Genomic DNA, 14,207 nt, shown 5'->3' on the forward strand with positions numbered 1-14,207 from the left:
TAGGCCTTTGATGTTTAGAAATACTTTAGGATTATTAGACAGACGCCCCCAGCATAAAGTGACACCATTTATTTTTTCCATGAAAGAACAAGTGACCTTACCTTAGAGGGGTTAGGCAGCTAGATGAGGGATGGAAGCCAGGAAGGGACCAAAGAGCAGATGAAGATTTCCACAGGGGCTTAAACAGCTGAGAATGAGAATGAGTCCAACAATGTGAAAGCAATCTCTGATCCACTGGAACACTGCTCTGTACCACAGTGAAGGTCATTCTCATTTTACCATAGGAAACCAAATTTCTAATTCCCTCAGTTATTAAGGGCTGATAATGGAGATCTGTCTGCGTCACATAAAGGAGATCAAAATAAAATCTATTCTCTGCTTCTCCCCACAGCAGTGTTCATCTAATTTTAATGTTCAATGACCGTGGGCACAGAAAATACTTGGCAGAAAACCATAATTAGCTAAACCTTCCCACTGCAAACTTTTAGGAAACACCATCAAACAGATACGTTTCAACATATGGAGTATTTTCAGTGCTGTGCACCTGTTACCCCCCGTCCATCGTGACATCAAAGAATGCACTTCTGCTATACTGCCGCCCTTCACAATCAGAGAGAAAAAATCCAGACAAGAATTTCACAGGGTTATCTTTGTCCTCAAGGCCAAAGGAGAGGGAACAATGCCATGACGACACTGTGAGACAAAGGGTGAAGACCAAACTGGGCAGAACAGTGGTGAGTGATCCCTGACCTTAGCTCTCACTTGACAACAGCTGCAACACTTTGTCTCAGCAGCAGTGACTCCAGAAATGCTTCTCACCTTCCTTTCACATGCCCGACCTTTGCTGAAGTTTGCCTTTCTGATTAAACATCTTAGCATGAGCAATGAGGCCAAAGCTGTTCAACGAGTACAATATTTAGGAGCAAATTAGTCATATTATTTTGCTTGTCCACTTTGTTTGGAATTTGGAAAAGGGGCATTGAATTGACCAGTGCTAATAGGAGAAGAAGTAAAATCAAAGTTACTGTTTGTAACCAGGTTTTGAATGAATTATGAATTATTATTTTTTGTCATAACCCCTGAATCTAAACAGACCATTTGCTCTTGGTTTTGTTGCTTTGCCTTGTATGCAAATTGTAATCAAGAAAGATTATCAGCTGCTGTAAGCGAACAACCAACACCATGTGACAATAATGACTTTATACAACAGAGGCTGAAGATTCTTCAGGCATACTGAATACATGTGGAATATTCTAGTAAGTAAAACCCAGACAAATATAAATATTAAGATTGTAAATATGACTTGAAATATTAAACTGAATTTCATCAGTATTACAAACAATATATAAAGTTACCCGTTACGAATTAAATGAATAAAATAAGAGTCACTTGATATCAAGCCTGTCCCTGATCCCCACCTCTTGCCCTCCCCTTTCTTTGTCCTGTATTGTTCTCGCCATGCTTGTCACAAGGTGAACGCAACAAATAGCAGCAGTACAACTTACCCAATTAGGAGAATGCTTTTTTAATGTGTAACCTTTCTCCAAAAATTCAGGCCATATTTGGTGGATAAAGAACCTTTATTAAAGGACGAAGGGCAGATATCAGCTGCAGGGCTCATCACTTCACTCTATTGAAGGTTTAGAGTCAAAGGTAAGCAAAACATTTACATATAATTTAATGTTCAGAATAGAAGGTCAACATTTTAGGAACATACTTTACATGTAAATCGTATTAGTGTGGGGTAATAAATGATGACGCTGTGTGGTAGTGGTAATGGAATTTTTCTTGTTTTGCTTTTTCTTCTGGTTTTAACAGCAAGTCCTGACGGATCCTGCTCTTCTTTTGGAATCCAACCCACCCTAGGTAAAAGCTGTGCTTGGTTTGAGTTAAAAAGGAGCTACCTTCAGTTAGGACTTACATTTCTGCGGTTTAACTAGAAATGCGCAAGTTTTATTGTTAATACTCTAAGTAAGTGGCCAGTCTATTCTCATCATAGTTTTTATGGCAGAATTCTGTATTGAAATTCAAAGTATTGGAACATGAGTTTTGAATGGTGTAAAGATTGTACGGTAGCTTGAGGCAAGGCTGTGATTTTGTAATTCGGCAGTGGAAATAAAACTGACTGAAAGTCTTTTGCCTCTGTACATATCAGTTTTTGACTGACACCAGACTGTCGCAACAATAAAAAAATCCTAGTGTCATTACTATTTACACCAATAACCCAAAACAGTTAAACTGCCTGCCTAATGTGTATGCCAACTCTGCACTGCTAAAATCACTATGGGGAGGGACATGAGACTTCTGGGGGTGTGGTGTGTGGCGCTGTGACGTCATGAGTAGATCCTCTGGGTCCTGGGTAGAGGTGTGAGGACTCCCTGGATTGTGTCAGAGCATTCTGTGACTGCTCCATCAGATTCTAATCTTGGGTGTTTGAAGGATGCATCAACACCTAAAGTTAAAGTGCTTGTGGATGCTGGGGAAAGCCTGTATTGTCATGAGTGGGTGGGCGAGTGGAATTCTTGGTCTGCAACAACAGTTATGAGAGTGGTACTTGTGACACTCACATGAATGTCATAATCCAAGATTTTGCAGCAGAACACTGCATTGTAATGAGATGATTGCTGTTCTTCTGTTTTGATGTTTTAGCTTATTGCTGTATCTTTTCGCACTTTACCTGGTAACTGATGGCTAAACGACTGCAGTTCACACCGTTAATAATCGGCAATGAATGACTCTAGCTTGCATTCATTGTTAGAGACTAACATTCACATTTGTAACAGGTTGAAATATGGGGGATGCTGCCATGAAAGAGTTTGGGGCGGCGGCTCCTTTCCTGAGAAAGTCAGATAAGGAGCGTCTGGAGGCCCAGACTCGCCCATTTGATATGAAGAAAGAGTGCTTCGTTCCTGACCCTGAAGTTGAGTATGTTAAAGCAACCATCACTAGCCGCGATGGCGACAAAGTCACTGCTGAAACTGAATTTGGAAAGGTGAATAAAGTTTAGGTTCTGCATAAGTGTGTACATGTGTCTACAAAGGACTTTGGTTCTGTTTTGGTTAACATGGCTGTAAACTGTTTGATTTCCATTTGTAGACTGTGACCGTAAAGGAGTGCGATGTGCACCCTCAGAACCCGCCAAAATTTGATAAGATTGAAGACATGGCGATGTTCACCTTCCTCCATGAACCAGCTGTGCTGTTTAACCTCAAAGAGCGTTACGCAGCATGGATGATCTACGTGAGCTGACAGCACAACACGCTAATTGCCCTCCCACAAATTCTACATATTTAACACTTTGCTCTCATCTTTTCACCACCTACTAGACCTACTCTGGGTTGTTCTGTGTGACTGTCAATCCCTACAAGTGGCTGCCAGTCTACAACCAGGAGGTGGTCGCTGCCTACAGAGGAAAAAAGAGGAGTGAAGCTCCTCCTCATATCTTCTCCATCTCTGACAATGCCTACCAGTACATGCTGGCAGGTACAACTATCCCTTTTAGTATTCATCTTGATTGACATTTTGTTTGGACATCATTGCATTTTCCCTGATTTTCTGATATTCTCTTGCTGACAGACAGAGAAAACCAGTCAATCCTTATCACGTAAGTAACTTTACCAACAAGGGTCTTTTCAGCAGTTAAGAGTTATACTTCTTGGTCTTGAAATGTATGTCTTTTTTCCACTCAGTGGAGAATCTGGAGCTGGAAAGACTGTCAATACCAAGCGTGTCATTCAGTACTTTGCCAGCATTGCTGCTGTCCCAAGCGCTGGGAAGAAAGATCCGGCTGCAGAGAAAAAGGTTCTTATGAGACAAGATTTTCTTAATGTTACACAAACACAATATAGTCAAAATATTGCTGTTTTTCAAGATTCTTTTTTGTTTAACTAAATCAGGGAACCCTTGAAGATCAAATCATCCAGGCTAACCCTGCTCTAGAGGCCTTTGGCAATGCCAAGACCATCAGGAATGACAACTCTTCCAGATTTGTGAGAATCTTTAGATTCTTCTTTCCCTTTATCATCTCCATCTTCTTCTTCTAGCTACTCCCTTTAGGGGTTCCCACAGTGGAATATCTGCCTCAACTTCACTCTATCCCTAGTATTCTCCTTTGTCACACCAACCCTGTGCATGGCTATATGATGATAAATGACAATACCTAAGTGGAACAGAATAAACAAAACTAAAATCAGCTTTTTTCTACCTAACAGGGGAAATTCATCCGTATTCACTTTGACAACCGAGGAAAGCTGGCCTCTGCTGACATTGAAACTTGTAAGTAATTGTGTTTATGTGGAAAATCTGAAGGTAGACTTAACTATTACATGCAACTTATCTGTATACCAGGTAAGTTACAAATAATTGATTTCTCTTACAGACCTTCTAGAAAAGTCTCGTGTGACCTTCCAGCTCAAAGCTGAGAGGGACTACCACATTTTCTACCAGATCCTGTCTCAGATAAAGCCTGAACTTCTGGGTACACAGTCATTAACCTTAAGAACTATCACTATATGGAAAACAGCTAGACATTTTGTAATTTTATATTTTTCTTTCTCCTTAGAAATGCTGCTCATCACCAACAACCCTTATGACTACGCCTTCATCTCCCAAGGAGAGACAACAGTAGCCTCTATCAATGATTCTGAAGAGCTGATGGCCACTGATGTGAGATGAATCTCAGATTCACTGCAGCAATTTTAGTCAAAAATTCATTTAATAAAACAAAAAAGAAAATAGAAATATTTATGTTTTGGATTTCCCTCAGGAAGCCTTTGATGTTCTGGGCTTCACTCAAGAAGAGAAGAACAGTATTTACAAGCTTACTGGTGCAATCATGCACTATGGCAACATGAAGTTTAAACAGAAGCAGAGAGAAGAGCAGGCAGAGGCCGATGGTACTGAAGGTGAGAGAAGACTATTGACAAACTACAGTCAGTGAGGATCTCTGTGGGCACTGATAACTTTAAATCAAAACTGCTATTTTGCCACAGATGCTGACAAAGCAGCTTATCTGATGGGCCTGAACTCTGCTGACCTCATCAAAGGTCTCTGTCACCCAAGAGTCAAAGTAGGAAACGAGTGGGTCACCAAAGGACAGAATGTCGCCCAGGTGAGATAATATGAAACTTTTCGATAATTCCAAAATAATTCCCTAAACTTGATCAAGGTTTATTTTTATGCATTTCCTTGTTAGGTGAACTATGCTATCGGTGCACTGTCAAAGGCAGTGTATGAGAGGATGTTTCTGTGGATGGTAATGAGAATCAACCAGTCCCTGGACACCAAACAACCTCGCCAGTATTTTATTGGCGTGCTTGACATTGCTGGATTTGAGATCTTTGATGTGAGTTTGGAAACATTAAATTCTTCTTATATGGTAGTCCTGGATGTAAAATACATTTTAAATCCTGATCATACTGTTGTCCGTCTGGCTTCAGTTCAACACCTTTGAGCAGCTGTGCATCAACTTCACCAACGAAAAACTGCAACAGTTTTTCAACCACCACATGTTTGTACTGGAGCAGGAAGAGTACAAGAAAGAGGGCATTGAATGGACTTTCATTGACTTTGGCATGGATCTGCAGGCCTGTATCGACCTGATTGAAAAGGTGAAACACTGTACAGTTACATGTTCAGCTAAAACTAATACAAATATAGTCTTTAACAAACACTTATACTTTCTGTCCCTTTAGCCCATGGGTATCATGTCCATCCTTGAAGAGGAGTGCATGTTCCCCAAAGCCAGTGATGCCACCTTTAAAGCTAAGCTCTACGACAACCACCTGGGAAAATCCAGCAACTTCCAGAAGCCCAGAGTTGTCAAAGGAAAACCAGAGGCTCACTTTGCCCTGATGCACTACGCTGGAACTGTTGATTATAATATCAACAACTGGTTGGTGAAGAACAAGGATCCTCTGAATGAGACTGTTGTGACATTGTACCAAAAGTCTACCGTCAAACTGCTTGCAGCTCTCTTTGCAAATTATGCAGGAGCTGACTCAGGTTTGTTTTAAAAAATTACTAGCATCTTAGTTTACAAGTGATTATTAAAGCATCATGTAATAAGCTACTGGCCCACCCCTCCCCTGCCCACTTTCCCACAAACAACAACTGTATCTTACCGCAATTTAAAATTTACAGCTGTAATTGTATTTGTTGTTTTAGCTCAGGAATCTGGTGGGAAGGGCAAAGGTGGAAGCAAGAAGAAAGGTTCTTCCTTCCAAACTGTATCAGCTTTGCACAGGGTAATATCAGTATAATTTTACATATTATAAACTGGTTAATAGAAACATTATTCCTGAATTTAGGACCTTAAAAGTCATTTGGAATTGTAATGTATTTTGAAGGACAATGGCAATTCTTTTCTCTATGATGTGCTATCAGGAGAACCTGAACAAGCTGATGACCAACTTGAGGTCAACTCACCCTCACTTTGTACGCTGCATCATCCCCAATGAGACCAAGACTCCAGGGGCCATGGAGAACCCTCTGGTGATGCACCAGCTGCGCTGTAACGGTGTGCTGGAAGGCATCAGGATCTGCAGAAAGGGTTTCCCCAACAGGATCCTCTATGGAGATTTCAAGCAGAGGTGTCTGTTAGATACATCGATAGTTGGAAAATATAAAGATAAAGCAACATCAAATTTCTTAGTTATCCATTCTGGTGTGTTTTTGTGGTTTGACATTTTATGTAATATAAAACAAAGTTGAAATGCTCACTTTTTTTTTCCAGGTATCGCATTTTAAACCCAAGTGCTATTCCTGAAGGACAGTTCATCGATAACAAAAAGGCTTCAGAGAAGCTTTTGGGCTCTTTGGATATAGACCACAACCAGTACAAACTGGGTCACACCAAGGTCAGTACTGATAGAACAAATTTTGGCATATGCTGTTATTCTTGGTGTTATCATGTTCTTGATGGTAATGAAGTGGTCAAGAGTACTTCTAACACACACAAAGAAGTGCCTTCAACATGGGTTTCTTGATCTTAGGTATTCTTCAAAGCTGGGTTGCTTGGACTGCTGGAGGAGATGCGAGATGACCGTTTAGCTCTAATCATCACGAGGATCCAAGCAAGATCTCGAGGTGTTCTGGCAAGAATTGAATTTCAGAAGATTGTTGAACGCAGGTATTTGGCACAATGAAACTCCGATTTCAAATCAACTCAAAAGTTACAGGAAAATGGAGTATAAAAACAATGACAAAACATTTTACTAAAGGTAGAATTCATCTTCCTTTTATTAACTGAAAGTCAAAAACACCGCAAGGTTGTGTGCTATGGTCTTTAGTTCTGAGGAGGTTTCACAACATTACTTTTTGGATCAGGTGAAGTCCAAAGGTTTGAACCAAATGAGTTTGGTGTAAAAGTCCACTGACACTGTATTATATTCTCAATACCTTACACTATCCTCACAAGCTATTGTATTTTCCTTGGAACACTGAAAACATATTCATAAAGGGGAAAAATTTAATAAAGAACGTCATTTATTTATTCATTAATGTTGGGTCTGCGCTTCAGCAGGCCAGCTAGTTCAGAGATTCATCACCCATGAAGAAAGCATGACAACAACTTAACCGGTTTTTACTTGCTAGCAAGGGAAGGCTGGTTGGAACCAGGCTCTTGGAGCTGAACGCTCCTCACCTGTTTCCCAGCCAACTTCAAAGAAACAGCCTTCCCTGCAGCCTTTTATTCAGTGAATATAAGCACCACCCATTGTAAGGTCACAAAAGGTTAAAACACTGTGTGTGTGTGTGTGTGTGTGTGTGTGTGTGTGTGTGTGTGTGTGTGTGTGTGTGTGTCTGTATACATGACTTCCCACCACACAATATATGCTTACAACTGTTTAACCACATTTCCTAGTTACCCAAAGGCCATCTCCCCACACCCGTATATGGCCTAACTTTAATGGTTCTCCATGTACAAGCATAGGCGAGCCCCTAAATGGGAGTGAACCTCCTTCACAGAATCTCACATGGAATGTGCCTGCGGTTAAACATTATAGCCTCCCCACCATTCAACAGGCCGGGGAGATGAACAAAAGAATATCTAAACAGGCAGTTTAAGGCAAGGTTTACAAATTTAAGTACAACAATGGCAACATTTAACAATTTACACTGACAATTAATATTTTCAGGTTTATTTAGATATAATGGATACTTTCACATTCGCAAATCGAAGACTGAAAAAAAGATTCATTGACATTAAATAAGCAGAGTCTGGATTACTACAGTATTTTTTACAAGTCAAATGTCTGCAGGGATGCTCTTCTTGTGATCCAGTGGAACATCCGTGCCTTCATGGGGGTCAAAAATTGGCCCTGGATGAAGATGTTCTTCAAGATCAAACCTCTGCTGAAGTCAGCAGAGACTGAGAAAGAGATGGCCAACATGAAGGAAGAGTTTGCCAAACTGAAAGAGGCTTATGCAAAATCAGAAGCCCGCAGGAAAGAACTCGAAGAGAAAATGGTGACTCTTCTCCAAGAAAAGAATGACCTGCAGCTCCAAGTTCAGGCTGTATGTTAAAGGACTGTTTCTTACAGTATGACAACAAATATCAACATCACATGTATTGTGTATGTTTGTCGGCTCAATTTGTATGTCATACTTTTTATCTTCAGGAACAAGACAATCTATGTGATGCTGAAGAACGATGTGAGGGGCTGATCAAGAGCAAAATTCAGCTGGAGGCCAAAATCAAAGAGCTGACAGAGAGGCTGGAGGATGAGGAGGAGATGAATGCAGAACTGACTGCTAAGAAGAGGAAGCTGGAGGACGAGTGCTCCGAGCTGAAGAAAGACATTGATGACTTAGAGTTAACTCTAGCTAAAGTGGAGAAAGAGAAGCATGCCACTGAGAACAAGGTACGACTAATTTGATATTTCTATTTCTGAAAACAAGGGTATGAAAAAGAGTCATGTTTCTAAACTCTGCGCAGAATTTGTAATACCATCATTTACTTGCAACAGGTCAAGAACCTTGTTGAAGAGATGGCTGCTCAGGATGAAATCATTGCCAAGCTGACCAAGGAAAAGAAAGCTTTACAGGAAGCTCATCAGCAAACTCTGGATGACCTGCAGAGTGAGGAAGACAAAGTCAACACTCTGACCAAGGCGAAGACTAAGCTGGAGCAGCAAGTGGATGATGTAAGAACTTAAAAAATTAGACTTTAAAATAATAATACTTATTTACATATTTACATTTTATATATATTTACTGTATTTGCCCACAGCTTGAGGGGTCTTTAGAGCAAGAAAAGAAAGTCCGTATGGACCTTGAGCGAGCAAAGAGGAAGCTTGAAGGAGACCTCAAGTTAGCTCAAGAAAGTATCATGGATCTGGAAAATGATAAGCAGCAGCTCGAAGAGAGGCTGAAAAAGTAAGAATTAAGAACTGAACTTCTAACACAGTTTTTCATAACAAAGTTCTAAATTTTGTACCAGCCTATATAAAATATATTTTTTCCATCCACAGGAAAGATTTTGAGATTAGTCAACTGAACTGTAAAATAGAAGATGAACAAGTAATGAGTGCCCAGCTCCAGAAAAAACTGAAGGAGTTGCAGGTGATAAAAGAATACAACAAAGTGTGAAAAGTGGTGAAAAGTAACTTAGAGCAACAAAATTTCATGGCAGGGTTTGCTTTGACTCTGGTCTAGGCTCGTATTGAGGAGCTGGAGGAAGAGCTTGAAGCAGAGAGAGCTGCTCGAGCCAAGGTGGAGAAGCAGAGATCTGACCTGGCCAGAGAGCTGGAGGAGATCAGTGAGAGGTTGGAGGAGGCTGGAGGAGCGACAGCTGCCCAGATTGAGATGAATAAGAAGAGGGAGGCCGAGTTCCAGAAACTGCGCAGAGACCTCGAAGAGGCCACTCTGCACCATGAAGCCACTACTGCCACACTCAGGAAGAAACAAGCCGACAGTGTTGCTGAGCTGGGAGAGCAGATTGACAACCTGCAGAGAGTCAAGCAGAAACTGGAGAAGGAGAAGAGTGAGCTCAGACTGGAGCTGGATGATGTGGTCTCCAATATGGAACAAATTGTCAAGGCAAAGGTAAGTTACTTTCAGGTATTAGGGTTTGTTCTCATTGCCAAATCAAACATTAATTTTATAATCATCAACATGATTGGCCATCTACTGCTTTTTGTTCACAGAACAACTTGGAGAAAATGTGCAGGTCTCTGGAAGACCAGATGAATGAATATAAAACAAAATCAGAAGAGGGACAGCGTGCCATCAATGACTTCACCATGCAGAAAGCAAAGCTTCAAACTGAGAACGGTATGCATTAGATTTGAACAGCATATTTTAGTCATACCAGTGTGCGGTACTGAATTTAATCTTATGCATAAATAAGGTGAACTTTTGAGGCAGCTTGAGGAAAAGGATTCCCTGGTGTCTCAACTCACGAGAGGAAAACAGTCCTACACTCAGCAAATTGAAGACCTGAAAAGACAACTGGAGGAAGAAGTCAAGGTAGCAAATAATTGTCAGTGTAACCTCATTAGGTAGAGACTATTGGTACACTCAGTGCATAAAGATACACTTTCTTTTAGGCCAAGAATGCATTAGCTCATGCAGTGCAGTCTGCTCGCCATGACTGTGACCTGCTGAGGGAGCAGTATGAGGAGGAGCAGGAGGCTAAAGCTGAACTGCAGCGTGGCATGTCCAAGGCCAACTCTGAGGTGGCTCAGTGGAGAACCAAGTATGAAACTGATGCCATCCAGAGGACTGAAGAACTAGAAGAGGCCAAGTAAGTTAAATACACTAAGTCCACTAACTCAGCAAAGGTAAAGAGCGTTTAACCACAAATAAATATTTTCATAACCTAGAAAGAAGCTGGCTCAGCGTCTGCAGGAGGCTGAGGAGGCTGTTGAAGCAGTGAATGCTAAATGTTCCTCTCTGGAGAAGACCAAACACAGGCTGCAGAATGAGATTGAAGATCTCATGGTGGATGTAGAGAGGTCTAATGCTGCTGCTGCTGCTCTGGACAAGAAACAAAGAAACTTTGACAAGGTTTTCATCCGGCACTTACTATTTCACTGAAGCGGAAGGTCAATCTTTTGTCTAAAATGAAAACTTTCTTGTAGGTCTTGGCAGAGTGGAAACAGAAGTACGAGGAGTCTCAAACAGAGCTGGAGAGCTCTCAGAAAGATGCCAGGTCTCTGAGCACTGAGCTCTTCAAACTGAAGAACTCCTATGAAGAATCTCTTGAACATTTGGAGACCATGAAGAGAGAGAACAAGAACTTACAAGGTGACTTAATTACCCATTAAAATCATACGTGAATAGTTTGTTCATAGTATAACGGCATTTATTTTTTACAATATACCTTCAGAGGAAATATCTGACCTCACTGAACAAATTAGCGAGGGTGGAAAGAATATTCATGAGCTTGAGAAGATTCGAAAGCAGTTGGAACAAGAGAAGTCTGAGATACAGACAGCTCTGGAGGAAGCAGAGGTAAGCTGCTGCATAGTGGCCTTTTTCAAATTTGAAAGATTTTAGGTTGTGAGTATTAATTAATTACAAGTTATGTAGTCATTGTGTCTAATTTTTATTTGTGACAGGCCACACTGGAGCATGAGGAAGGGAAGATTCTCAGAGCCCAACTTGAGTTTAACCAAGTAAAGGCTGACATTGAGCGCAAGCTAGCTGAGAAAGATGAAGAAATGGAGCAATCGAAAAGAAACCACCAGCGAACTGTGGATACTCTTCAAAGCTCTCTGGAGGCTGAGACTCGCAGCAGGAATGAGGCTCTGCGTCTGAAAAAGAAGATGGAGGGAGACCTCAATGAGATGGAGATCCAGCTAAGCCAGGCTAACAGGCAGGCAGCTGAGGCCCAGAAACAACTTAAGGCCGTCCATGCACATCTGAAGGTCTGAATAAACGAGCAGTTCTACTTCTTTGAAACAAAAAACAAAACCAAAGTGAAACATAAGTTAAAATTTGGGGGGGTTTTATCTTCAAGGATACTCAACTTCAGCTGGACGACTCTCTGCGAGCCAGTGACGATATGAAGGAAAACATTGCCATTGTTGAGCGACGCAACAACCTTCTTCAGGCTGAACTGGAGGAGCTGAGAGCAGCTCTGGAGCAAACGGAGAGAAGCCGCAAACTTGCAGAGCAAGAGCTGCTGGATGTCAGTGAGAGAGTGCAGCTACTGCACTCACAGGTAAGATACAAAGGTTGTCTTTGTGATATATTTCTGTTCAATTGTGTAAGCAATTGTCATACTGATAAATGTGTATTTTCTCAAAACAGAACACAAGTTTGATAAATCAGAAAAAGAAGTTAGAAGCTGACACCTCCCAGCTTCAGACAGAAGTAGAAGATGCAGCTCAGGAATGCAGAAATGCTGAGGAGAAGGCCAAGAAGGCCATCACTGATGCTGCCATGATGGCAGAGGAACTGAAGAAAGAGCAGGACACCAGCGCTCATCTGGAGCGGATGAAGAAGAACATGGAGCAAACCATCAAAGACCTGCAGCACCGCCTGGATGAAGCTGAGCAGATCGCCATGAAGGGAGGCAAGAAGCAGGTGCAGAAGCTCGAGGCCAGGGTGGGTATAGCACTTCAGTCTCTCCCTATAATCTCTTTGACTACAGCATCTATATGTCAGATAAATAGCTGGTCTAAATTTAGCTGATGTTATCTGAGTTTTTTGTGATATCTGAATTCTGTAGGTCAAGGAACTTGAAAATGAGGTGGAAAATGAGCAGAAAAAGGCCAGCGATGCTGTGAAGGGAGTAAGAAAGTATGAAAGGCGTATCAAGGAGCTTACTTATCAGGTAACTTTAATTCTGAACCAAAGTTAGCTTGTCTGATGGAAATTATACTCAGAAACAAAACTATTTAAAAATTTGTACTAATTAGACCGAAGAAGATCGCAAAAATCTAGCACGTCTTCAAGATTTGGTGGACAAGCTGCAGCTAAAGGTCAAGTCCTACAAGAAGGTTGCAGAGGAAGCTGTAAGTTATACAGATTTTAAATACCGCCCTTACATCTGACCACTGACCTAATATTTTCTTTACAAACAATATTGTGTTTCTACTCTACAGGAGGAACAGGCCAACAGTAATCTTACCAAGTTCCGCAAACTTCAACATGAGCTCGATGAAGCTGAGGAAAGAGCTGACATTGCCGAGTCTCAGGTCAACAAACTACGCGCCAAAAGCCGTGATGTGGGATCAAAGGTTTGTATGTGTACATGTTAAAAAAAAGTGTTAGTCTGGAATAGTAGGACTCTTAGCATCCTGCTCACAGATCACCAACACAAATTCTAGCTTTTTATCTCAAGTATCATTGAGAAAAATAAAAGTGAAAGCATGTATTGTAATCTTACTGCAGAATCACTGTAGAGTAAGCAATGACTGTTTTCACTTCATTTACAATCCAGCTCTTCTTTTCAAATAAAAAAAGCTCACTAATGATCCTCTTTCCCCCCACTTTCTTGTTTCAGAAAGGACTTGATGAAGAATGAAGTTCACCTTGAAATGATCATTTCTGAGACACCTCTTGGTCCTGCAATGAAGTCTCCCTATGCATGTGTTTTTGTTTAGTAGAATAAATTTAATGAGCATCTCAAACAGTGTTGTGAGTTTCATTGACAAACGTGTTTGCTGTTTATACTGGTGAGAACTTGTTTTTACAAAACAAATACATATAAAATCCAAACCAAACTAGTAGAAAAATAAGATAAAAAATAATTAAAAGGATAGCAACAAAGACAAATTAAAAGTGTTATGTTTTAAATGTCTATTACTGATATTAAATAATTGCATTATAACGAATGTATCAGTAATTTGACTGAATTTCCCCATAGATATAATAATAAGTAGTTTTCCCTTTCACACTTCTTTCCAATGAAAGAAGGGAACAAACTGGTAAATTTGGATAACAAAGTCAGTTGTACTTACTGTGACTTCAGACAACATCACAAAAACTAATACATTACAATAAACAAAGCATTTTGGTATTCAATACTACTAGAGAATGCAAAATTCGAAACCATGGTCACTAAATCAATTTCTTTGAGCTTTTAGAAATAAAAATGTGTGGCAGAAAACTATGTGTAGCTTATAAATGACAAAGTGTTTCCCATTGGGACTATTATTAATGCAAAGTCAATGTTATTTATATAGTGCCAAATCACAACAACAGTCGCCTCAAGGTGCTTTATTTTGTAAGGTAGACAAAGGTATTATTACTAAGCA

At 40.5% G+C, this 14,207-nt stretch overlaps 1 protein-coding gene across 1 annotated transcript; it reads left to right on the plus strand.

Annotated features, from left to right (window-relative positions):
* The first annotated feature begins 1,590 nt into the window (after positions 1-1,590).
* On the plus strand, positions 1,591-13,580 carry LOC106098809 (myosin-7). The gene is made up of 39 exons (XM_019347876.2): positions 1,591-1,653; positions 1,819-1,866; positions 2,784-2,992; positions 3,097-3,240; positions 3,327-3,483; positions 3,577-3,604; positions 3,690-3,801; positions 3,897-3,989; positions 4,212-4,275; positions 4,379-4,477; positions 4,562-4,665; positions 4,766-4,904; positions 4,992-5,110; positions 5,195-5,344; positions 5,439-5,609; positions 5,694-6,003; positions 6,166-6,245; positions 6,385-6,590; positions 6,734-6,857; positions 6,993-7,129; positions 8,259-8,514; positions 8,619-8,861; positions 8,967-9,143; positions 9,230-9,375; positions 9,471-9,561; positions 9,655-10,044; positions 10,146-10,272; positions 10,349-10,467; positions 10,548-10,744; positions 10,824-11,007; positions 11,082-11,247; positions 11,330-11,454; positions 11,562-11,870; positions 11,963-12,166; positions 12,256-12,552; positions 12,677-12,781; positions 12,867-12,962; positions 13,053-13,187; positions 13,454-13,580. Exons 3-39 carry the CDS (start codon positions 2,792-2,794, stop codon positions 13,472-13,474), a joined length of 5,826 nt encoding a protein of 1,941 aa, XP_019203421.1. The 5' UTR covers positions 1,591-1,653; positions 1,819-1,866; positions 2,784-2,791; the 3' UTR covers positions 13,475-13,580.
* The last annotated feature ends 627 nt before the right edge of the window (positions 13,581-14,207 follow it).

This window comes from Oreochromis niloticus, linkage group LG18 (assembly GCF_001858045.2).
Source record: "Oreochromis niloticus isolate F11D_XX linkage group LG18, O_niloticus_UMD_NMBU, whole genome shotgun sequence".
Taxonomy (NCBI): Eukaryota; Metazoa; Chordata; class Actinopteri; order Cichliformes; family Cichlidae; genus Oreochromis; species Oreochromis niloticus.